Source organism: Dermochelys coriacea, chromosome 1 (genome assembly GCF_009764565.3).
Source record: "Dermochelys coriacea isolate rDerCor1 chromosome 1, rDerCor1.pri.v4, whole genome shotgun sequence".
Classification (NCBI taxonomy): domain Eukaryota; kingdom Metazoa; phylum Chordata; order Testudines; family Dermochelyidae; genus Dermochelys; species Dermochelys coriacea.
In genome coordinates, this window is record NC_050068.2 from 15093714 (window position 1) to 15119842 (window position 26129).

A 26129-nucleotide genomic window follows, 5' to 3' on the forward strand; every position below is an offset into this window, starting at 1 on the left:
CTTCCAAAAAAAAAAAACACCAAAAACAAAAACAAAAAAAAACAAACACACCTTCAAAAAGACTTCAATGAGAAAATGCAGAACTGGAATTAATTTGCAAACTTGACACCATCAAATTAGGCCTGAATAAAGACTGGGAGTGGCTGGGTCACTAGAAAAAATAATTTTCCCTCTGTTGATACTCACCCCTTCTTGTCAACTGTTGGGAATGGGCCACATCCACTCTGATTGAATTGGCCTCATTTGCACTGTCCCCCCACTTAGTAACGCAACTCCCATCTTTTCATGTGCTGTGTATTTATACCTGCCTATTTTTTTTCACTCCATGCATCTGATGAAGTGGGTTATATCCCACGAAAGCTTATGCCCAAATAAATTTGTTAGTCTCTAAGGTGCCATAGGGATGCCTCATTGTTTTTGCTGATAGAGACTAACACGGCTACCCCTCTGAAACAAACCACTCAGTGACAGCCAAGCAAACAACTAAAATAACAAGGGAATAATCAAAGTTCAATTTGAAGTATTCCTGATTAGCACAATGCTTTAACAACAAAACATGGACCTTTCAGTCTCTGCAAATCCTCTGGAGCAAGGACTATGTCTTATATATGTTCACACATTGACAGAGCACCTTATAACATTACATAAGTGATTTCCAATATGGAACCACCTCGGAGTCAGAGCAAAGGAATGGTGTACCACTATTGATGCACAACTACAATTTTTTCCCCCGTTACGCAATTCTGAGTACTCTGATAGCATAATCACAGTGTCCTTATTTATCAATAAGCATACAGCATACAAATCTCTGTATGGTTATCAGCTAAAGTACAGGGATTTACATCATAGAATTAATGATAAACTACTGTATCATTAATATGGAAATCTCTCTGCTCTGACTGGCCACTATAATTCTTATACTCCAATCTGCTCCTGCCTTGCACATGCTATAGCGCTTGCAGGTTTGCAACCTTCTAGATGCAGAAGATGGTATCTAGTTTCAGAAATTTGTGCGCAGACTCAGGCAGGCTGAAAATTAGTTAAACTAGAACCTTAAGCAACTCAATCTGGGCACGCACACACAGATTTTGACTACAGCACTAGGTTCACAAAAATTCATACTAGGGATTTCTGACATAAGATTTCATCATATCCCAGCATTTCAGAGTAACAGAACAGACATTTACTGTACCTTGATCAAGTATTTTTCCCATCTGTCTGCTGTGACAGACTTCCCAATCTTCCTCATCAGTTTCAAGTGAAGTTCTACCAACTCTTTTGGAACTGCAGTATTAAAAAGGGGGAAGAGGGAGAGCAAACGTTAAAAATAACCAACATAAATAAATCCTAATACTAAATATTATAAAGGTATTGAGATGAAACCATACATTGTGAATTTTTAAAAGTGCATAACAACTAGAAAACACTAACAAGAGTTTCACAACTAAAAACAAAGCAAGATCTAAAATAAATGAAATAGGTTCGCATTTAGATTTAAAATAAAGACATCTATCCAAGGCTTCAGGTACCTTAATACATCATTGATAATACAACAATATCCCAGCAGTATTAAAATAATCATTTCACAGGAAATGAGCCAGCTAGACACCTACAGAAACTAATTCCCACCCTTTCATCATTGTGAGAGAAACAGATTCTCCAAAAATCCTATCAAACAGGTGTCTTTTGCTGTATACCTGGAAGGTCACCAAATTGGAGCTATTTTGGACCAAGTGGGGTGGCTCCAAGTTCTTGAGACTCTGAACACTCAAAGAGAACAATCTGCCTTCCCCTCCCCCTTCATAGTGCAGGCAATCCTGCTTGCATGCCCTTGCTGACTGCAGCTGTGGCAAGGTGGCACAGGATCTAGGGTTTCTAAACCACAGCTGTGCTGAAAGCTTAATGAGTGAGAGAGGTTTACTATTATTTCATCATCAACAAAGAATTACTTTGCTGCTCATTACAGAAGAGAAAAGGAGTACTTGTGGCACCTTAGAGATGAACAAATTTATTTGAGCATAAGCTTTCGTGAGCTACAGCTCACTTCATCGGATGCATTACAGAAGAGGTTACTCACCTTGTGCAGTAACTGAGGCTCTTTGAGATGTGTCCCCCTATGTGTTCTCCTCTTTAGGTATCTTCACATCCCTGTGCCTTAGATTGGAGATTTTTGGCAGCACTGTCTGTTTGGCCCACACATGTTCTCTCCCCATCTTGCATTGTGCTCTGTTGCTGTATAGCGCTGCATGGGCAAACCACCCTCAGTTCCTTCTTTACTGCAGCTCATATATAAGAGCTTCAAAGCAGACAAAAGCAGGGTGGGTAGTGGAGCACCCATAAGGAGACATCTTGAAGAACCTCAGTTACAACACAAGATGAGTAACCTCCTCTTCTTCAATTAATGTCCCTATGGGTGTTCCACTGTAGGCGACTCTATAGCAGTGTCCCTGATGGAAGGGTGGGGCGTCGGAGCAGAGTCCAATATTGACAATAATACAGTCAAACCAAGTATCACATCAGATGCTGAATCATGAGTAATTGCAGAATACTTGACAAACGTATGAGTAGATGCCCAAGTTGCTGCTCTGCATACTTCTGTGATTGGAACATTATTGAGGAAGGATAGAAGTCGACAGAGATCTTGTAGAGTGCGTTCAGACTCCCAAAGGGGGCTGTAGGTCATGCGTGCAATAGCAGTAGTTAATGCATTCCAACATCCATCTAGAGAGCCTTTGCATAGATACCGGGGAGCCCTTAGATCTGTCTGTGATGGAGAGCAATAGTCTTGGAGATTTTCTGAAAGGCTGTCCTTTCCAAATAGAAGGCTAACACTCTCCTGACGTCGAGTGTGTGCAGTGTTGCCTCCCTTTTATCCCGGTGTAGTTTAGGAAAGAATGTTGGAAGGTGAATAAGTTGATTTACGTGGAAGGCTGAAGGTATTTGGTAGGAATTTGGGGTGTGGCCGCAATGTGGCCTTGTCCTTGAAGAAAATCGTAAAGGGAGGGGATATACCATTAGAGCCCCCTCTCTCCAAGCAGATGTGATAGCCATGAGGAATGCAGTTTTCATAGAGAGGTGTAGAGGTGAGCAAGTGGCCATAGGCCCAAAGGGTGACCTTATCAGACAGTTTAAGACAAGATTAAGGTCCCATACTGGTGTAAGATCTCCAATTCAAAGGTAGGAGTTACCCATACCTTTTAAGAAATCTTTTCATTGTAGGATGAGCAAACACCAAATGACCACCTATCTTCCAGTAGAAAATATTAATGGTTGCGAGATGTACCTTTACCAAGCTTAGAGATAGGTCTGATTTCCAGTAACGGAGAGGATGTACAAGTAAACTGTCTTGCGTTTACTTCAGATTTGGAATCTCTTCCATTTTTGAATGTATGTGCAACAAGTAGCTATTTTTCTGCTTTGTAACAATACTTCCTTCACACAAAAGTTTATGCCCAAATAAATTTGTTAGTCTCTAAGGTGCCACAAGGACTCCTTGTTGTTTTTACTGATACAGACTAATATGGCTACCCCTCCGAAACCTATCCTCAAAACAGTTCATTTTTAAGCTTTGGAACCACTGAGGAGCCACGCTTTGAGCCAGAGAACTTGCAGATTTGGGTGATGGCTCTGGCCTGCATCTTGAGAAAGAAGATGAAGAATGGGGTGAAGAGCAATTGATGGACAGACTGCCAGCTGAAAAAAGTATGGAAACCATGTCTGCCTTGGCCACATTGGAACTACAATAACTCTGGCCTTTTCTTTATCTCAAATATCACTTTGGATCTTGGGAAAATCTCAGAATATCCACTGTAGTCTTCTGTATACCTGGGAGGTAGGTTGCTGAGATGCCAATTTGGTGATTAATGCACCAGTTCCATATTTTCACTGCCTTGGCACACAGGGAATGTGATCTTGCTCCTCCCTGGTGGCTTATGTAGAACATACATACAATTTAATCTCTCATTCTTTACATGTTCATCTTTGATCATTGGTAGGAAGTGTGAGAAGACTGCTCTGAGTTCTAAGAATTTTATACATAGTGTGGATTTGAGAGGGGACCATTTGCCCTGAATGGTGTAAGTGTTCAAGGGGGCTCCTCATCCCATAAGGAATGCACCCAACATCAAAATCATACAATGCACCCATCGTCAAAAATCATACGCTGTGAGGATCTGCCCACTAGTCAAGTGAGTTTTTGACTGTTGAGGGCACTGACAGAAGTTTGTTTAAATTGTGTCTTCTCAGGACATACAGTTCTGACCCACCCTTGAAGACAACGGTGCCCGCCCCCATTTGCCCCAGTAGTTGTAGACAAGTTCTGGCTGAGATCTGTGGACTGGCCTATACTGTCGAGATTAAACTGGCTAAGTGTTTAACTTGTGTGATGGGAAGAAGGCTTTGACCTCCACTGCATCTAGCTTGGCTCCTAAGAATCCCAGTTGCTGCACTGGGGGTGAAAGTGGACTTTGGGGTATTTAGTTGTAGGAACAGATCTATAGTCTTTTGTATCTCTCTCAAGGTGTCGGTGAAGATACATGCTTTGAGCAAGCAATTGTTTCGACACAGAAATAGCATGATGCCTTGTTTGTGAAGGTATGCTTTGACCATAGAAAAGGACCTTCAAAATATCTTGGATGCCAACAATAGACCAAATGGGAGCACTTTGTATAGGAAATGATCTTGACCCAGAGTGAATCTTAGGAACCTCCTCTGGGATGGGTGGATTGTGATATGAAAGTAAAACTTTTGTAGGTAGAGGGCCAATAAACAGTTCCTTGGGTGCAGAGATGGGATTATTGATGTCAAGGTAACCATCTTGAAACACATTTTTACAAACCTGTTCAGTGCCCTTAAATCCAGAATGGGTCTCCAACCACCGTTCTTTTTATGTATAAAGAAATATTTGGAATAGAACCTCTTCCCCCTGTGTTGGGTGGGAACTAGTTCTATAGCACCTAGTTTTAGGAGGTGGTTTGTTTCTTAACATAAAAGGTGCACGTGAGAAAGAACCACAAAGAGGGACGAGGAGGGAAGTAAAGCGGATTGAATATCTCTTGACTATCATCTCTAGTACCCACTCGTCTGAGGTTATACACTCCCAGTTTTGATAGGCAGTTGTGAGGGGTTGGACCCCCCTTCTGGGACACCACCTGATGTACTGGGATTTCACTGAGCCTGCCTGCTCCACTAGCCTGGGCTCCCTCTCCCTGTTTTACTGATTCAGGCTCTCTGGTAGGACACACACACAGACAGGTAGGGATGCACCAGCTGTAGAATCACACACAGTATGTAAACAGCTCTCCATGGGAAGGTTCAGCTAGGAAATCACCCAGCACTCAAGTGCGGCTTCCCTCTGGAAAGTACACCCAAGAAAATATTGTCTTGCATAGTATAGAAAGATGTGCACAGCGCAAGCTCACTCTCCCTTTCCCTCAATGTGAAGAGATATGCACGACTTCTTCCCCCCTCCCAGTTAGAAATTGCACAAACTGGGTTTAATAACAAAAAATTATTAACTATAAAAGACAGATTCTAAGTAATTATAAGGGATAGCAAACAGAACAAAGCAGATAACTAAGCAAATACAACAAAACATGCAAACTAAGCTTGATTCACTAAAGAAACAGGTTACAAAGTGTAATTTCTCACCCTACATGTTGATTTTAGGCAGGATGCAGAGTTTCTGTAGTTTAGATTTCCAGTTATTTCTCTTTACAGACTAGACTCTTCTGTCACAGTCTGGACTCAGCACTTGCCTTTCCTTCAGCTTAGTTCCTTAGTCTCTTCAGGTACTTTCAGCAATCCTTCTTCTTGGGCAGGAAGGCAATGGAGAAGAGTCCTGTTTGCCTTACTCCCCAGCCTTAAATAAGATTTACATAAGGCGGGAATCTTTTGTTCCCCAGTCTTGAGCTCCCCCTCCATTTAGTGGAAAATTACTAGAAATCCAAGATAGTGTTTAGTACCAGGTGACAAGACTACCTGACCTCGTAGTGTCACAGCTATGTCCCAGGACTCCTCTCAGGAAAGAGAGAAATTAGTATCTTTAAAGTCTTATTGTTTCTTCCTAATGGCCAATCAAAGCTGATAGCCTGTTGTCTGGCAGGTGTCTCCCAAATACACACACAGTTTTAATTTTACATAGTCAATATTCCTAACTTTAGATACAGAAATGATACATGCATACAAATTGGATAATCACATTCAGTAAATCATAACCTTTCCAATGATATATTTTATGCAAGATGTATCTTGTAAGGTATCTTAGGCCATATTCGTATCTTAACTATATTTCTATGAAGAATATGGGGTGTAACATCACAAGAGTTGCCAAACTGGTGGAGATGTTCAGATTGTTGGAGCAGATGAGACTTGGGGTGGTAACTTGGGGCTTCGACCAACACATCAGAATTGTTTTTTGGATGCAGAGGGTTGCAATGTCGATGACTATGAGGCATTTGGTTGCTGATTTTGTAATAATAATGTCTCCGAGGAGGAGAAAAGTAAGTAGGCCAGGATCTCTGTGCCGTCCGGTACTTACTGAGTCTTCTTTCTTGGGCAGCAGTGTAAATACCCAGAAAACGTAATGTGGCCCTAGAATCTTTTAATGTGTGGAGGGATTCATCCATTCCTTCTGCAAACAATTTAAATCCCTCAAAAGAGAGGTCCTCCACTGTGGCTTGTACCTCCTTTGGAAAGGCAGAGAGTTGAAGCCAAGATGCTCACCTCATGACAACTGCTGTGGAGATAGAACTAACAGCTGTATCAGCAGCATCTAGTGAAGCCTCCAACGCTGTCCTCACAAAGAGCTGAACCCTCAGCAATGATCACCGGGAATTGCTCTTTCTGATCTGACAGGAGGTGTTCAATAAAGGAATTTAATTTTGAATAATTGGTATGGTTGTGTTTTGGCATGAGGGCTTGATAGTTAGCGATCTTAAATTCTAGAGTGGCTAAAGAATATGATTTACATCCAAATAAATCCAGTATTTTCCAGTTCTTATTGTATGGTGTCATTTTAGCGTGGTGCTGTCTGCCATGTTCATTAACAGTATCAATGACCAATGAATTAGGGGATGGATGAAAAAAAATAAAAAAAAGTCTCCATCTTTAGAGAACACAATATTTTTGTCTACCCTTTTGAACGTTGGAGGTATTGTGTGTTGTGTCTGCCATATAGTTTTCGCCCAACCAAGCAGTGCTTCATTGATGGGGAATGCAATCTTTGCTGATTATGTCAAACAGTTTGCACTGTGACTATGACTTCATTAAGCAGGATTCGCAGGAAATCTGCTACCCTATTAAAGAGGTCTTGAAATTGCTTGAAGTTGTCTGTTGTAGTTGGTGCTGGAGGCATGGCCACCTTATCAGGAGATGAGGAGGAAATGTTGGTAAACCCGAGTGGCTTCCTTATCTAGTCTCTCCTCTTGTTCCTCAAAGGTCTCCTCTTGAGGATCAGGTGGTCTGGCTATTGAAACTGAAGGAGATTGCTTTCCTCTAGCTCTCTGGACGACACTAGAGTTCCTCAAAAACTGTTGTCTATGGGCATGGATGGAGGCATCCAAGGGTGTCCATACCAACTGGGTGGGTCTCTTCTACTCTGCGGATAGATTGAAGATACATGACTTTCCACCCAGCTAGCTCCCTGGTGTTGTAATGGAGAACCTTGGAATGACACTGAGTATAGGTCATCCCCATCATCTTCCTCATCATCATTTGACAGGTGAAGCAGTCATGGAAGGTTGAGTAGAATGTCTTGGTACTGCATGGAAGTCCGGGGACCTAGGCATAACCCATACCATGGTTATGTCAGTGCCTAGTCAGGCTGATTCAGGTATCTGAGACCATCAAGTCTTTGGGGAACCGAAATTCCTGCGATACTGGAACAACCATCAGTGCCCTCTGAGGTCAGTTGAGTAGGTGCCATTGAAGTAGAGAGAGCTGTTGGTACGAGAGGCTCTCTGCATTGTGAGGAATGGCCACCAGGTGTCGCCACAGCCTTTTGTGATGCTGGTGTATGCAGTACTGGATTGTCTAGAAGACTCCATCGTTTCCATTTCAGAGGAACTGGGTCGGTCTTCATCACTCCTTTCCCCCAACAGTACCATTCTGCCTGAGCCACCCTCTTAAGGCCTTTGGGCTTATCCATGGTACCGGTAAAGTAGGATCTTGAAGCCTCATAGGTACCCAGTCAAGGGTCAGTTAATAGAGATGATCGACTGTGCCAGGGACCTCTTTCTCTTGGCCAATTCTCTGCTCAGGAACTTGTGGCCTGTTTTTTCAAGACCTTCTGAGGAGTTCGTCTTTGAAGTCACTGGAGAGTGCTGATCCGACGATGTAGACGGGATCAGTCTTGACAGGGACTGCTGTCCAGAGTGCATCCCGGGCCAAGGATTGGAGGCTGGTCAGAGTGAGCTTTTCATCAAGAGCAGTCTTAATTTCAGTTCATGGCTCTTTCTGGTTCCAAATTTTACTTTGAGACACTTCTGGAAGCATGTGTGCCTTTCCAGGGCTGCAAATGCAGCAGGAATGACTGTCGCTGACAGGAATGGCTTCCCGACATGAGAGACAGCAGTTAAACCTGGGGAAACTGGGCATAGCCTTCTCAGGGGTTACTGCCCAAAAAGGAAGAGCTAGGGAAATCTAATTTATATTAAGGACATAACTATTCTACAAGCGAAATAAAATATGTATTTATATATTTAAAGAAATAAAAAGAAAAGAAGGAAGTACTAACACTAACTGAAGATCTATTATTACTAAAGAAAAATTAAGAAAAACACTGGGTAGAATCTCTGTTAAGGGGCTCTGCTAAGGCTCAGTCTCAGGCCAAGGCCAGTTGAGAAAGAACTGAGGGAAGTTTCCCACACAGCGCTATACAGCAACAGAGCACAGCATGGAGATGGGGAGAGCGCATGTGAGGGCCAAACGGACACTGCTACCAAAAATTTCAGATCTGAGGTGAAGGGACATGAAGACTCCTAGGGTACGTCTACACTACGAAATTAGGTCAAATTTATAGAAGTCGGTTTTGTAGAAAGCCTTTTTATACAGTCGAGTGTGTGTGTCCCCACACAAATGCTCTAAGTGCATGTAGTCAGCGGACTGTGTCCACAGTACTGAGGCAACAGTCAACTTCTGGAGCTTTGCACTGTGGGTAGCTATTCCACAGTTCCCACAGTCTCCACCACCCATTTGAATACTGGGTAGAAATCCCATTGCCTGATGGGGCTAAAACATTGTCGCGGGTGGTTCCGGGTACGTATCATCAGGCCCCCGTTCCTTCCCTCCCTCCCTCCGTAAAAGCAAGGGCAGACGATTGTTTTGTGCCTTTTTTCTTGAGTTACCTGTGCAGACACCATACCACGGCGAGCATGGAGCCCGCTCAACAAACAGTCATTGTATGTCTCCTGGGTGCTGGCAGACATGGTACTGCATTGCTACACAGCAGCCATTTATTGCCTTTTGGCAGCAGACAGTGCAGTATGACTGGTAGCCGTCGTCGACGTAGTCCTGGGTGCTCTTTTAACCGAGCTCGATGAGGTCAGGGGCGCCTGGGCAAACATGGGAGTGACTCAGCCAGGTCATTTCCCTTGTTTCGTCTCATGGCGATTGAGTCCTACCGGCAGTGCACTGTCTTTTAATTTGCAGCCAGCAGAAGACGATGGCCAGTAGTCATACTGCACCATCTTCTGCCGAGCACCCAGAAGGTGAAGATGGCTAGCGGTCGTACTGCACAGTCTGCTGCCAGCATGATGTATAAAGGTAGATGAAGTGGCTCAAAACAAGAAATAGACCAGATTTGTTTTCTATTCATTTTCTCCTCCCTCCCCCTGTGAAATCAACGGCCTGCTAAACCCAGTTTTGAGTTCTATCCTTGAGGAGGCCATTCAGTTTCTTGCAAAGCCACCCCCTTTGTTGATTTTAATTCCCTGTAAGCCAACCCTGTAAGCCATGTCGTCAGTCGCCCCTCCCTCCGTCAGGGCAACAGCAGACAATCGTTCTGCGCCTTTTTTCTGTGCAAACACCATAGCATGGCAAGCATGGAGCCTGTTCAGATCACTTGGGCAATTATGAGCACATTAAACACCACACGCATTATCCAGCAGTATATGCGGCACCAGAACCTGGCAAAGCGAAACCAGGCGAGTAGGCGACATCAGCATGGTGATGAGAGCGATGAGTACATGGACCACAGACTTCTCTCAAAGCACAGGCCCTGCCAATGTCGGCATCATGGTGCTAATGGGGCAGGTTCATGCAGTGCAATGCCGATTCTGGGCTTGGGAAACAAGCACAGACTAGTGGGACGGCATAGTGTTGCGGGTCTGGGACGATTCCCAGTGGCTGCGAAACTTTCGCATGCTTAAGGGCACTTTCATGGAACTTTGTGACTTGCTTTCCCCTGCCCTGAGGCGTAAGAATACCAAGATGAGAGCAGCCCTCACAGTTGAGAAGCGAGTGGCAATAGCCCTGTGGAAGCTTGCAACGCCAGACAGCTACCGGTCAGTCGGAAATCAATTTGGAGTGGGCAAATCTACTGTGGGGGCTGCTGTGATGCAAGTAGCCAACACAATCAAAGATCTGCTGATATCAAGGGTAGTGACCCTGGGAAATGTGCAGGTCATAGTGGATGGCTTTGCTGCAATGGGATTCCCTAACTGTGGTGGGGCCATAGACGGAACCCATATCCCTATCTTGGCACCGGAGCACCAAGCCAGTGAGTACATAAACTGCAAGGGGTACTTTTCAATAGTGCTGCAAGCACTGATGAATCACAAGGGACTTTTCACCAACATCAACGTGGGATGGCAGGGAAAGATACATGATTCTCGCATCTTCAGGAACTCTGGTCTGTTTCAAAAGCTGCAGGAAGGGACTTTCTTCCCAGACCAGAAAATAACCGTTGGGGATGTTGAAATGCCTATAGTTATCCTTGGGGACTACAGGCTGAGCAAGTGCAGAATGGTGGTAGAATGTGCATTTGGACGTTTAAAAGCGTGCTGGTGCAGTTTACTGACTCGGTTAGACCTCAGCGAAACCAATATTCCCACTGTTATTACTGCTTGCTGTGCGCTCCACAATATCTGTGAGAGTAAGGGGGAGACGTTTATGGCAGGGTGGGAGGTTGAGGCAAATCGCCTGGCAGCTGGTTACGCACAGCCAGACACCAGGGCGGTTAGAAGAGCACAGGAGGGTGAGGTGCGCATCAGAGAAGCTTTGAAAACCAGTTTCATGACTGGCCAGGCTACGGTGTGAAAGTTCTGTTTGTTTCTCCTTGATGAAATCCCCCACCCCTTGGTTCACTCTACTTCCCTGTAAGCTAACCACCCTCCCCACCTTCCTTCGAACACCGCTTGCAGAGGCAATAAAGTCATTGTTGCTTCACATTCATGCATTCTTTATTAATTCATCACACAAATAGGGGGATAATTACCAACGTAGCCCAGGAGGGGTGGTGGAGGAGGGAAGGACAAGGCCACACAGCACTTTAAAAGTTTAAAAGTTTAAAACTTATTGAATGCCAGCCTTCTGTTACTTGGGCAATCCTCTGGGGTGGAGTGGCTGGGTGGCCAGAGGCCCCCCCACCTCGTTCTTGGCTGTCTGGGTGAGGAGGCTATGGAACTTGGGGAGGAGGGCGGTTGGTTACACAGGGGCTGTAGCGGCCATCTGTGCTCCTGCTGCCTTTCCTGCAGTTCAGCCATATACTGGAGCATATTAGTTTGATCCTCCAGCAGCCTCAGCATTGCATCCTGCCTCCTCTCATCACGCTGCCGCCACCTTTCAGCTTCAGCCCTCTCTTCAGCCCGCCACTTACTCTCTTCAGCCCGCCACCTCTCATCCCGGTCATTTTGTGCTTTCCTGCACTCTGACATTGTCTGCCTCCATGCATTCGTCTGTGCTCTGTCAGTGTGGGAGGACAGCATGAGCTCAGAGAACATTTCATCGCAAGTGTGTTTTTTTCGCTTTCTAGTCTTTGCTAGCCTCTGGGAAGGAGAAGATCCTGTGATCCTTGAAACACATGCAGTTGGTGGAGAAAAAAAAGGGACAGTAGTGTTTAAAAAGACATTTTATAGAACAATGGGTACACTCTTTCACAGTAAACCTTGCTGTTAACATTACATACATAGCACATGTGCTTTCGTTACAAGGTCGCATTTTGCCTCCCCCCCCCCCCCCGCGTGGCTAACAGCGGGGAACATTTCTGTTCAGCCATAGGCAAACAGCCCAGCAGGAATGGGCACCTCTGAATGTCCCCTTAAAAAAAGCACCCTACTTCAACCAGATGACCATGAATGATATCACTCTCCTGAGGATAACACAGGGAGATAAAGAACAGATGTTGTTTGAATGCCAGCAAACATACAGTGCAATGTTTTGTTCTACAATGATTCCCGAGTACATGCTACTGGCCTGGAGTGGTAAAGTGTCCTACCATGGTGGATGGAAGAAGGCTGCCCTCCCCAGAAACCTTTCGCAAAGGCTTTGGGAGTATATCCAGGAGAGCCACGAATGCCAGGGCAAATTAATCCTTAAACATGCTGGCTTTTAAACCTTGTATAGTATTTTAAAAGGGACACTCACCAGAGGTCCCTTCTCCGCCTGGTGGGTCCGGGAGGCAGCCTTGGGTGGGTTCGGGGGGTACTGGCTCCAGGTCCAGGGTGAGAAACAGTTCCTGGCTGTCGGGAAAACCAGTTTCTCCGCTTGTTTGCTGTGAGCTATCTACAGCCTCCTCATCATCGTCTTCCTTGTCCCCAAAACCTGCTTCCGTGTTGCCTCCATCTCCATTGAAGGAGTAAAACAACACGGCTGGGGTAATGGTGGCTGAACCCCCTAAAATGGCATGCAGCTCATCATAGAAGCAGCATGTTTGGGGCTCTGACCCGGAGCGGCCGTTCGCCTCTCTGGTTTTCTGGTAGGCTTGCCTCAGCTCCTTAAGTTTCACGTGGCACTGCTTCGGGTCCCTGTTATGGTCTCGGTCCTTCATGCCCTGGGAGATTTTCACAAATGTTTTGGCATTTCGAAAACTGGAACGTAGTTCTGATAGCACGGATTCCTCTCCCCATACAGCAATCAGATCCCATACATCCCGTTCGGTCCATGCTGGAGCTCTTTTGCAATTCTCAGACTCCATCATGGTCACCTCTGCTGATGAGCTCTGCATGGTCACCTGCAGCTTGCCACACTGGCCAAACAGGAAATTGAAATTCAAAAGTTTGCGGGTCTTTTCCTGTCTACCTGGTCAGTGCATCTGAGTTGAGAGTGCTGTCCAGAGCGGTCATAATGGAGCACTCTGGGATAGCTCCCGGAGGCCAATACCATCTAATTGCGTCCACAGTACCCCAAATTCAACCCAGCAAAACTGATTTCAGCGCTAATCCCCTTGTCGGGAGTGGAGTAAGGAAATCGATTTTAAGAGCCCTTTAAGTCGAAAAAAGGGCTTCGTCATGTGGACGGGTGCAGGGTTACATCGATTTAACGCTGCTAAATTCAACCTCAACGCCTAGCGTAGACCAGGGCCTAGAGTGGTCTACCTATGGGGACACTACTACTTTATAAATCATCTGTGATTTATATATCAACCTGGCACCATCACGTGGCAAAACCCCTGTGCATCGTCATTTTAATAAGCTACAGACAATTCAGACCATCCATTATTTCAATATAATTGACTATTAGTAATGCAATGCCACAGGACTCTCAAACTAACCCTTTCTTATTTATGTATTTAGGAGATTCCATAAAATTAGTGATTTATTGTCCAAGAACCACAAGGATCAACTTTTTTTTTTTTTTTTTTTACATACATGTGATCATGTATTGTTTATTTGTAATAATTTGGTTGTGCACAACTTTACAGTGCATTTTCTAAAAGCATTTTGCGCTCGTCACTTCACTACACGTGCACACACAGGCCTGGTCTATACTACAAAATTGAGTTGGCTTAACCATATCATTGGAGGGTGTCGAAAATCCACACTCTTGATCAGCTTAGTTAAACCGACCTAATCCCCAGTGTAGATAGAACTAAGTCAACAGAAGAACTCTTCCACTGACCTTCCTACCTCTTGGGGAAGCGGATTACTTATACCAATTGGAACTCCCTCCTGTCAGCATGGGTAGCGTCTACACTGAAATGCTACAATGGGGCTGTTGTAACATTTTAAGTGTAGATGTACATTTTATGGCTGTTAAAATTAGTAAGGTATAACATGAGAGATTTTATGATTTTGCCTGATGTTTTCTTACACAGGCTACATTTAACAAGAGTACTGCTGACTCACTCCATCTGCACTTTGTTTCTTCCCTTGTTATTCCTTGTTGTATTGTCATTTATCCAAGACTTACATTATGGAGTTAATTTCTTCACCATTTCACTTATATTCTTCTTCAACTAGCTAATAAGAGTCTTTAAACCAAATGCCTTGATATTCAGGTTAATATAAAGGAGTTCAAAATATGTAGTTTGTGTGAAAGTTTTATTGCAACGGCACTAGATCAGTTACATAACTTATAGCCAGTTTAGTATAGAGAGGTCCCATATTAGATGTACAGAATCACCTGTTTCGGGGGAAAATATCTGCTTTAAATATAGACAATGGAGAGTATCAAGATTATCTCTAGCATTACTGATTTTTTTTTAGTCCATTTATAGTTTGACATTATCTTCATTTTGAAGAGTCAGGTACTGCTCCCATTTGGTTTTCTTGGAAGAGCTAGTCCATGTCACTGTAGTACCTGAGCACCCATTTTAGAACAAACAAGTACAATCTCAGGAATCAATTCTGTAAGATGCTGAGCACTATGGGCCTAATCCACCAAAATATTTTAGCACAAAGCACTTTAAGCATGTGAGCAAGTTCCACAGAAATCAACTAGACTACCCATTTGATTAAAGCTGGAAATGTGCTTAGGTGTTCTGCTGGATCAGACCAGAGAGCCGCACTTTTCAAGATCAAGCACTTAGTTCTTCTATCGGTCTATTCTCCAGGCAGAGAGAACGTGTGCGCATTTAAAAAACAAAAAAACAATTATTGCAGGACAGTTAGCTTGGAAAAGTGTCTCACTTTTTCTGAAGGCTAAAAGAAAAGGAGTACTTGTGGCACTTAAAAATTTGGTAACTCTCAGTGGGATCAGAGGGTAATGGCTTGTAGAAAGTGGTGTTGGAGAGCTGCCTAGTAGCCTCTTGTTCATACTCCGACCTATTCATGATGGCGACAGCACCTCCTTTGTCAGCCTTTTTGATTATGATGTCAGAGTTGTTTCTGAGGCTGTGGATGGCATTGTGTTCTGCATGGCTGAGGTTATGGGGCAAGCGATGCTGGTTTTCCACAATTTCAGCTCGTGCATGTCGGCGGAAGCACTCTATGTAGAAGTCCAGGCTGCTGTTTCAACCTTCAGGAGGAGTCCACCCAGAATCATTCTTTTTGTAGTGTTGGTAAGAAGGTCTCTGTGGGTTAATATGTTGGTCAGAGGTGTGTTGGAAATATTCCTTGAGTCGGAGACGTCAAAAATAGGATTCTAGGTCACCACAGAACTGTATCATGTTCGTGGGGGTGGAGGGGAAAAGGAGAGGCCCCGAGACAGAACAGATTCTTCTGCTGGGCTAAGAGTATAGTTGGATAGATTAATAATATTGTTGGGTGGGTTACTCCTTTTCTTTTTGCGAATACAGACTAACACGGCTGCTACTCTGAAACCTTTCTGAAGGCTGAAATTCATGGTCACTCTGAACAGCCCTTGTTGAGGAGTCAGCTCTTTGAGGAAACAGGGCTGAAATATAAAACTCCAAAAGTTACAGAAGTAACTGGAAAGTCAATTCTTAGCATGCTCAGTGGGCATCTGCTATTATTTTAAGAGAACCTGTTGATGTCCTGCCATTTTTATGACATCTCAATGTTCAATGTCCTGGGTCAGCAGGCCCAGGAGCTGCAAGACATATTGATGCAGTTCTTACTTTACATAGACGTCACAACACATTTAAAATCCATTCTTAATTTATTCATCGTTTTCATAGAACTTCATTCAAAAAACCATGCTCATATGAATGGTTGAACCAGAAAGCAAGAAGGTGAGAGGCAAGTTGGTTTTGAAAATTTATCTGGTACATTCCCAGATCCTTACACTATTCCTTGAGCATCCTAAACTACTAGGTGGATCTCTGGGGTGGTAAATGAGGGACCCCCATACATGGTATGGGCTGCTCTGAACATATTGAATAAGCAGCCATGGACCTACAGTTGCGAGTTAGCCTACCTTCCTGTCCACATTTTTTTTTTTTTTAAGTTACAGTTATGGAAACAACTTATCTGAAGAGTCCATCTCCATTAAGAGATGGCAACACTGGTTCCCACATGCATTATAAGGTACGAGAGCATCGATCCTAATCATCTATAGTACTGGTGATAAAATGTATGAACTGCACAGATAATTCATGGGGGGGTAGAGGGGAATGGTGTGTGTGTGTGTGTGTGTGTGCGCGCACACGCACGCATTACTGCGTATTTTCAACTGCGAGCCATAGTTTATGTGTTTGGGGATGGGAAGGACAGGAATGAAGAGTATTTCATGGAGATACAATAAGTTAGTATCTTCACAGAATCTGGACCCATTGCCCAAAGGACACAAGGCCCTTATGATAGTTAAGCTTCATAAAGCCCCATATTGTTGATGTTTTTCCAATAATGTTTTATAATGTACTTAGACTGCATATTTATAGCAGAAAATCTACATACAACTTTTGTAAAGCTTTTCTTCTAAGAAATTATGCCAAAAGGCCAAATACATTAGTACAATAGTGCCAAAGCGGAGCCACTATGTTTAAATATTAGTGTCCAACTCAGATTCAAATGACAGCAAGGTGGATTAAAGTAGCATCCTGGGCCGCATGGCTGCAGGGAACTGAGTTTAATAGGGTGTCTACGTGGCAATTGAAGGTGTGATTTCAGGTTGGGTAGACATATCTGCAAAATCATTAATCTAGTTAGCACAAGTAAAGTTACCAGTCAAGACACGGCACCACAGGATGGTCCTCCTGTTATACTGCACGGCTAGCCATCATGGGAGCCCATGCCTCTGCATCTTCACGGCTGGTTTTAGCTGTGCTAGCTATAGTAAAGCTGGCATGGGTATGCCTATCCAACACCTGAATAGTGCCAGACATACCTGATGGGGTAGGCTGGGTTGACTCACTAGGGAGAAAAATCAAGGAGTCAAGAGTGGGAAGACGACAAGTGTGTGTCTAGTAGGTTGGAAGAAGAGTGTTTAGGGGAGAGAGGACACAGGCTACATGGTAAAATTCTAGGGGTGTCTGAAATTTGTTGGATCTGGCTACCTTCAAACGTACTCCTTTCTTGACCAGCGTATGAGACTCATTTTGCCCTGTTCAGATGCAGAGAGGTACTAATAATTACCATTTTAACAATGCTTCTGTAACGCCACATTAAACACTGTCAGAGGATTGAAAGTAAGATGGCTTGAACTAATGTTTTTATTCCTTCGTAACAAGCAGCGTTTTCTTCTCTGTATTTCTTATGGAGCACAACCCAACAGGGCTCTGCATCATTTACTTTCATTGTTTGTGGACCAGCATCTGAGGAGATTAGCTCTGCTCTAAGAACAATGTAGTAATTTTGTTCTCGGATAGCTCACTCTGCAGCAAAAGAAAGGGAACCAAATATAATCAGTCTTACAAAAAACAACCTGTACATAAAGTTTTGGCCAGTGTGCTGGATTAAAACCAAAATTAAAATCTGAATGACATTCCCCACCATGTTATACCACTTAAGATAAATCAAATTTGAACAGTCCTCTAGATTCTGATCTAAGAGAAAGCCATCTGGGAGCACAGCCGATTAAAATAAGCTTAACGGGTTAGGAAGTAACCATAGGACTCTAGCCACTGTGCTAGCAAAACTTGGAATACCACACATGGTATGTTAAAGAAAGAGACTCATTTAACTTACAATTTCATTGTGCTGTCTGCTAAACTATTCTGAGATGACTAAGGGCAGATCTGATAAAAGTCTACAAAGTCATGAATGGTATGGAGACAGTGAATAGAAAATTGTTATTTACCCCTTCACATAACACAATAAGTAAGGGTCACCTGATTGTCAGCAACTTTAAAAAAACGTAAGGAAGTACTTCTTCACACAATACAGTCAACGTGTTTAACCCATTGCCAAGGGATGCTGAGAAGGCCAAGAGTATAAATAGGGTCACAAAAGAATTAGATAAGTTCATGGAGGATCATCAATGGCTATTAGCCAAGATGATCAGGGATGCAACCCCATGCCCCAGATGTCCCTAAACCTCCAATTGCGAGGAGCTGGGACTGGACGACAGGAGACGGATGAATCAAAATTGCTCTGCTCTGTTCATTCCCTCTGAAGCATCTAGCACTGGCCATAGTCAGACAGAATACTGGCCTAGATGAACCATTGGTCTGACCCAGTATCACCATTCTTACATAGACTAGCAATTATTTTTTTGGACAAGCACGGTAGAGCTTGCAAGGCCTTACAACCAATTTGATGCCATTTCTCCAGTTATCCGATGGACATAATGCAATAACTTTTGAATGCTGCATCTCATGAATTCCAAAATTTCAGAGGCATCAATGGTGAGAACCCTACTTTTTTTTATTTTCCCAAATCAAAAAAGGGGGATAGTGTGGGACACAGAGCCCTAGCCATCTATTTAGCAGAGCACCTCATGCACCTCAGCAACTGCTTATACATCAAAGAACTGGCTGACGCCCCATCTCATCTCTGCCCATCCTCTCAGATGTTAACATGCTGACACCCTGAATGACTTAGCTCCCAGACAGAAGGGATAGAAATAATAATTGGGGGTGAGAGTGTGCATAGAGACCCCATGGCATGTGGGAGAGAATGGGGGGATCCTGCTATAAGGATGGGAGGAATGGGGGCTGGCAGGAGAACACAGATCCTCTGGTTTCGGGGAGGAGTACAGAAGGAAGGGAAATGGGGGCACACAGCCCCTGGCATGGGGAAGGGAGGATGGGGATCCTGATATGGGAGATGGGGGTCACACAGAACCCCTGGCAGGGGGGCTAATGGGAGACATCCTGGAATGGAGGTAGAAAGAGGGAATGGGGGGCCCACAAAGCCCTGGCATGGGAGAATGGGGAACCTTAATATGTGGGGAGGGTGGGATGGGGGCACACAGCCCTGGAATAAGGGAAGGGTGGGGAGGTTGCAGCGAGTTCTTGAAATAGAAGGGGACGGAAAGGTGGCACACAAGGAGTCTGTGGAGAACAGAGGGATGCAAAGAAATCCTAATGTATGGAATGTGCTTGGCTTAAAGAAGCAACAAAGAATGTAACCTTCAAATTAACTGTAGTGCCCCCACTACATACTAGGCCCTTTCCAAAAATGCAAAAGCAGTAGTTCTCGCTCCAAGGAGCTCACAATCTAAGCTCACATCTTCTGGCTGAGCCACTGTATACTACCTCCAAGTTGTTTGTCCATAAACAAATTGAACAAGAAATGAAAACTGCAACAGCCCAGGCTTCAAAGTGAACATAAAAGAACAAGCAAAAAAAGCTGTAATTAGATGGAAGATTCAGACAGATGGAACAATAGTTGCCTACCAGCACTTAAAGATCCTTTTTTGTTCCTAGAAAGATCTTGACATGCATTTAAAAAACTAAACAAAATATCATAGGCACAATTGAGTAACACATTCCTGTAACTATTTCAATTGTTAAAAACACCTGTCAGAAAACACTTGGCTTGCCTAGAGTCTCTAGCATATATTCATTTTTAGTCATATTATTTAACATTGATATGGGTATTTTGCTCTTGGGATACAATGGGCTGGGACTCAGAAGCCCTGGGTTCTATTCCCCACTCTGCCACTGGCTTACTGGGCGACTTTTGGCAACTTACTTCACGTCTGTGAAGTACTTCACCTCTACTTCCCCATCTGTAATACTGGAACAGAATCACTTTGAGAGGTCATCTAGTCCAGCCCCCTGTGCTGAGGCAGTATTAAGTATACCTAGACCATCTCTGAGAGGTATTTTCCAACCCTGTTCTTAAAAACCTTCAGTTATGGGGACTGCACAACCTCCCTACATAATCTGTTCCAGTTCTTAACTATCCTTATAGTTAGAAAGTTTTTCTAATATCTAAATCTCCCTTGCTGCAAACTAAGCAATTTACTTAATGACCAACTTTTTCAGTGGATGTGGAAAACACTGATCCAATATACATGCTCAGCTTTTTTGAAACCTTTCCTCATAGGTCAGGTTTTCTAACTACTGCCATTTTTGTTTCTCTCCTCTGGAACTCTAAATTAGTCCACAACTTTCCTGCAGTGTGCCCAGAATTGTACATGGTACTCCAGCTGAGGCCACACCAGTGCAGAGTACAGCAGGACAATTACCTCCTATGTTTGACATACAGCTTTCCTGTTAATACATACCACAATAATATTTGCCTTTTTTGCAAATGCATCACATTGACTATCAGGCAATCTGTGATCTATTATAACCTCCAGATCCCTTTCTGCAGTACTACTGCCTAAACAGTTGTTCCCCTTTTTGTATTTGTGCATTTGATTTTTCCTTCCAAGCTGTAGTACTTTGCACTTATCTTTATTGAATTTTATCTGATTGGATTTCAGACCAATTCTCAAATTTATCAAGATCATTTTGAATTCTAACTCTGTCCTCCAAAGTTAGATGCCATCTGCAAATTTTATAAACATACTCTCTCCTCCATCACCCAATATGTTAATGAAAATAGTGAATACCAGGCCCAGGAAAGACCCCCACAGGACCCCACATGATATGTCCTCCGAATTTGATAGTGACGCATTGATAATTACTCTGAGTATAGTTTTCAACCAATTATGCACCCACCTTATATTAATTTCACCATCAAATTTGCCCAGTTCACTTATGAGACTGTCTCGTGGGACTGTGTCAAAAGCCTTACAAGTCAAGGTAAATCACGTCTACTGCTTCCCACATCCACTAGATCAGTTACCCTGTCAAAGAAGGAAATTAGGTGGGTTTGGCATGATTTGTTCTTGACAAATCTATTTTGGCCATTACTTAGCACCTGATTTTCCTGTAGGTGCTTACAAATTGATTAATAATTTGTACCAATATATTTCAGGGTATTGAAGTTAAGATGACTGGTCTATAATCCCCAGGACCTCCTTTTGCTCCTTTTTAAAGACGGGTATTATGTTTATTCTTCTCCGGTCCTCTGGATTATCATCCATCCTCCATGAATTCTATAAGATAATTGCTAATGTTTCAGAAATTGCTTCAGCAAATTCTTTAGGTAATTTAGGATGAATTTTAGCTGGCCCTGCTGACTTTAAAACATCTTATCTAAATATTCTTTAACCTGTTCTTTCCCTGTATTGTTAATATGCTGTTAAGTATTCGGTCACAATTAACAATTACTCTCACAATTAATTATACTTACCACCTTTATAAAGTGCTTTAATATCTACTGATAAAAGTGCTATCTAGGAGCTGGGTATTATAATCCTTGTCATCTTATTTGAGCCCAACAGTCTTTTAACCATCAGATATTTTTTCCAAGGTTTGAAGCATATCAAGGCCACCCCAATTACCCTTGGTTTTTGTTCCATGTGTTTGGAAATATGACAACCATATTTAAACATCCTTTAAATGCCCAAGAGTAAGTTATCATTTAGGTCAGGTGGCCCACTGTTTGTGCACTAGCCTTTCATCACTACTCAAGAGAATCAGATGGGAATATTAAGTTTCTATTTGCACACAAAGCTCATGGTGCTGTGGCAGAGTGGTGTAGGAAACTTTGCATAGCACCTGATCATACAATCAAAGTTGGTGATAGAAAAGAACAATTAGTTATCTGAGTCCATCTTCCAGTCAATGCAAAATTATTTATACTACTACATTCTCCAGGGCTTCATACTAGTCTTAAATGTCCCAAGATATCAGGCTTCTATCCCTTCCCTGGAGAGATTACTCTACTATTAACACTAATATATTACAGAGTGATATGCCCCAGTTTATCCCACGGAACAGAATACATTTTTCAAGTCTTGATTTCCTGATGTCTACTAGACAGATGAAAAATACCTGTGATACCATGCTTCTCCTTTCCCCTACAAGCCATGGCCCTACCATTTTAAAGGGTGTAAACTGACGTGTATGGTATTTAATACGTTTCTTATAAAACAGCAACTCTTGCTTTTGTTTTACCTTATTCCCTTCCTGGCTTCATTCCAGTTTCTATAATATATGATGGGTTATCTTCCTCCTCCCTCGCCCCGCATTGTTTTCAGTGTCAGTTTCCTTTTTTCTGTCACTCTACCTCTATTTAGTGTAATACAATATTTTCTAATTTTTTTTTACTTCTGCCCCAAATCTCTCAGCTAGTTCTACTGTTTTGCTAAAATTAGTCTTTCCTTCTCTTACTACCCCTCTCTCATCTACCATCCCAATTTTGAAAAATGTAATAGGCACCTAACAGCCAGAGAACTAAACAGAGGGGCCTTTTTGTCCAAGGGCAATGTCCAGGTTTAAAAAAAAAAAAAAAAAAAAAAAAACGCAAGCCACCCTCCAGCTGCTGGGACAATATGTGGAGATTCCTACCAGGGTTTAGTCTCTGGTAATCTCCAGCTAATCCAGATATCTGAAATGCAAAGTCCCTCCCCTGTTCTTCATTCCACAGCCTCAAGGCTTCTAGTGCTGTAGGACTCTGCTGAGCTATCCCATCCCTAGCCTATGATTTTGGGTTCCCTCTCTACTGTGTAGCTCCAGTGTTGGTAATGATTTGAATGGCAAAGGCCAAGCTGCAACAGAGTAAAGCTCTAAATCTTGTCAAGATTCCCAACAGCAGCACTGAAAATTGCAGCTGCAACTTGGGAAAGCTCTGAGCAGCAGAAGCAATGAGTGTGAGGGATACTCTGCTGGCAAGGCTGTTCCAAGCGGGGGGGGGGGGGGGGGGGGAGAGGAAAGAAGCAGGTTTCCACTGCAGCTAGAAGGGCTGGGGTAGCTGTCCAGGACCACAGGGAGAGAAAAGGACTAAAAGAGTGTAGGTGTGGCTGAAGCCACTGCTATGTGGAGCATGAGACCTGCTTCCGTGTTGCCTCCATCTCCATTGAAGGAGTAAAACAACACGGCCCTAGAGATGTAGAGATGTAGGGTGATCCAAGGCATGATTGGAGTTGCAGCTAGCAAGGGATGTGAAGGGTAACAAGAAGGGTTTCTACAAGTATGTTAGCAACAAGGTGGTCAGGGAAAGTGTGGGACCCTTACTGAATGGGGGAGGCAACACAGTGACAGAATGTGGAAAAAGCTGAAGAACTCAATGCCTTTTTTGCCTCGGTCTTCACAGACAAAGTCAGCTTCCAGACTGCTGAACTGGGCAACACAATACGAGGAGGAGGTGAGCAGCCCTCACTAGTGAAAGAACAGGTTAAGGACTGTTTAGAAAAGCTGGACATGCACAAGTCCATAGGTCCAGATCTAATGCATCCAAGGGTGCTGAGGGAGTTGGCTGATGTGATTGCAGAGCCACTGACCATTATCTTTGAAAATCCGTGGCAATCAGGGGAGGTCCCAGATGATTGGAAAAAGGCAAATTTAGTGCCCATGTTTAAAAAAAGAGAACCCAGGAAACTACAGACCAGTCAGGCTCACTTCAGTCCCTGGAAAATCATGGAGCAGAGCCTCAAGGAATCCATTTTGAAGGAGAGGAAGGTGATCAGGAACAGTCAACATGGATTCACCAAGGGCAAGTCATGCCTGACCAACCTGATTGCCTTCCATGATGAGATAACTGGCTCTGGGGATATGGGGAAAGTGGTGGTGTGATGTATGTTGACTTTAGCAAAGCTTCTGATACGGTCTCCCACAGTATTCTTGCCAGCAAGTTAAAGAGGTATGGATTGGATGAATGGACTATAAGGAGGATAGAGAGCTAGCTAGATTGTCAGGCTCAACAGCTAGTGACCAACAGCTCAACATCTAGTTGGAAGCTGGTATCAAGCGGAGTGCCCCAGGGCTCGGTCCTGGGGCTGGTTTTGTTTATCTTTATTGATGACCTGGATGATGGGATTAATTGCACCCTCAGCAAGTTCACAGATGACACTAAGATGGGGAGAGAGTTGGATATGCTGGAGGACAGGGTCCAGAGTGACCTAGACAAATTGGAGGATTGGGCCAAAAGAAATCTGATGGGGTTCAACAAGGACAAGTGCAAAGTCCTGCACTTAGGAATGAAGAATCCCATGCACTGCTACAGGCTAGGAACCGACTGGCTAAGCAGCACTTCTGCAGAAAAGGACCTGGGGATTACACTGTATGAGAAGCTAGATACAAGTCAGCAGTGTGCCCTTGTGGCCAAGAAGGCCAACGACATATTGGGTTGTATTAGTAGGAGCACTGCCAGCAGATTGAGGGAAGTGATTATGCCCCTCTATTCAGCATTGGTGAGGCCACATCTGGAGTACTGCATCCAGTTTTGGTCCCTCCCACTACAGAAGGGATGTGGACAAATTGGAGAAAGTCCAGCAGAGGGCAACAAAAATGATTAGGGGGCTAGGGCACATGACTTATGAGGAGAAGCTGAGGAAACTGGGGTTATTTAGTCTGCAGAAGAAAAGAATGAGGGGGGATTTGATAGCAGCCTTCAACTGCCTGAAGGGGGGTTCCAAAGAGGATGGAGCTAGGCTGTTCTCAGTGGTGGTAGATGACAGTATAAGAAGCAATGGTCTCAAGTTGCAGTGGGGGAGGTCTAGGTTGGATATTAGGAAACACTATTTCACAAGGAGGGTGGTGAAGCATTGGAATGGGTTACCTAGGGAGGGGTGGAATCTCTATCCTTAGAGGTTTTTAAGGCCCAGCTTGACAAAGCCCTGGCTGGAATGATTTAGCTGGGGTTGGTCCTGCTTTGAGCAGGGGGTTGGACTAGATGACCTCCTGAGGTTTCTTCCAACCCTAATATTCTATGATTCTAATAAATATTTACAATTCGGGTGATAAATGGATTTGTGTTAGGTTTTCATAAACCAGGCCCATAGAGAGGTACTATTGAAAGAGGTGAGCTTGCATTAAGTTATTGCATTACTGAAAAGGAGAAAAGGAGGCAGAGGACCAAGGAGCCAACCCTAGACACAAAGGGACACTAAGGAAGCAGCCAACCCTGTTACACTTCGATTATGTAGAAGTTGGTAGCATGCATCTGGGAAAGCTTCCTACTCTTCATAGGTACATGGATTTTCGAGCTTTGGTGAGAGGATCTGGTGCAGCCACACTTACAATTTTGCATTCAGTTCTGTGGGCTAATACTATAATGCTATTGACAAATACTGTGGAAATCAGAGAACAGCAATAAAACTAGTCAGTTACTTTTGAGGAAAGAGTGAAAAATATTAGGAAGAGCAAGTACTTGGGAAAGGGATAGCAAAGTGGATCACTAGTCTGAAAATATCTGAAATGAGGTAAACTCCAAGGATGAAGAAGAATTCTTTAAGGCGGTAAAATGGACTACAGGTGAAGGAAAACTTCCTGACAGCAAGATTTCTTAGGATGTCCAAAACACCTCTGAGCACAAAATCCTCTAGTTTGTTTTTCGGTATTGTTTTCATCATAGAACTGCCATGGTGTCCCAATAATTCTGAGTTAGATGATCAGAGTGATCATACCAAATAGGAGGAGTGAAGTTATAGAAATATCACGGGGGGAAAAAAGTGTTGGAAGACACAGGCATTGTAAAGATTAAACTATATAAAGGTTTTATTAAGAAAATACAAGAAGAATCCATGCATCCTTTGTCTTGACAATGAACTATAAGGAACACACACACGGCTGTATTTGAGCAGACGATTATGGGTATGTTTACATGACAAATAAAAAAAAAGGCAATTAGTTTTAGAGCCCAACTGACTTGGTCTCCTAGGGCATGTGCTATGGCACTAAAAAGAGCAGTCTACATCTTCCTGGTTGGGCTGGACCTTGGGATCCAAGACCTTCCCCCCTTGCTGCATCTTTACCACTCAGGCTGGAACCTCTACACTGCTATTTTTAGCCGTAATGCAACCTGCCGCAGGGTGATTTTGTTTTGTTGGTGCCTTATAGACATACCCTACCT

General features: G+C 43.5%; 1 protein-coding gene across 3 annotated transcripts in view; it reads right to left on the bottom strand.

Annotated features, from left to right (window-relative positions):
- Positions 1 to 26129, bottom strand: part of RSF1 (remodeling and spacing factor 1) — a 122057-nt gene that overhangs the window by 72377 nt on the left and 23551 nt on the right. For all 3 annotated transcript variants that reach the window (XM_038390771.2, XM_038390752.2, XM_038390742.2), the window contains exon 2: positions 1193 to 1284. In XM_038390771.2, coding sequence (XP_038246699.1) covers positions 1193 to 1284 — 92 coding nt within the window. The remainder of the gene's footprint in view (positions 1 to 1192; positions 1285 to 26129) is intronic.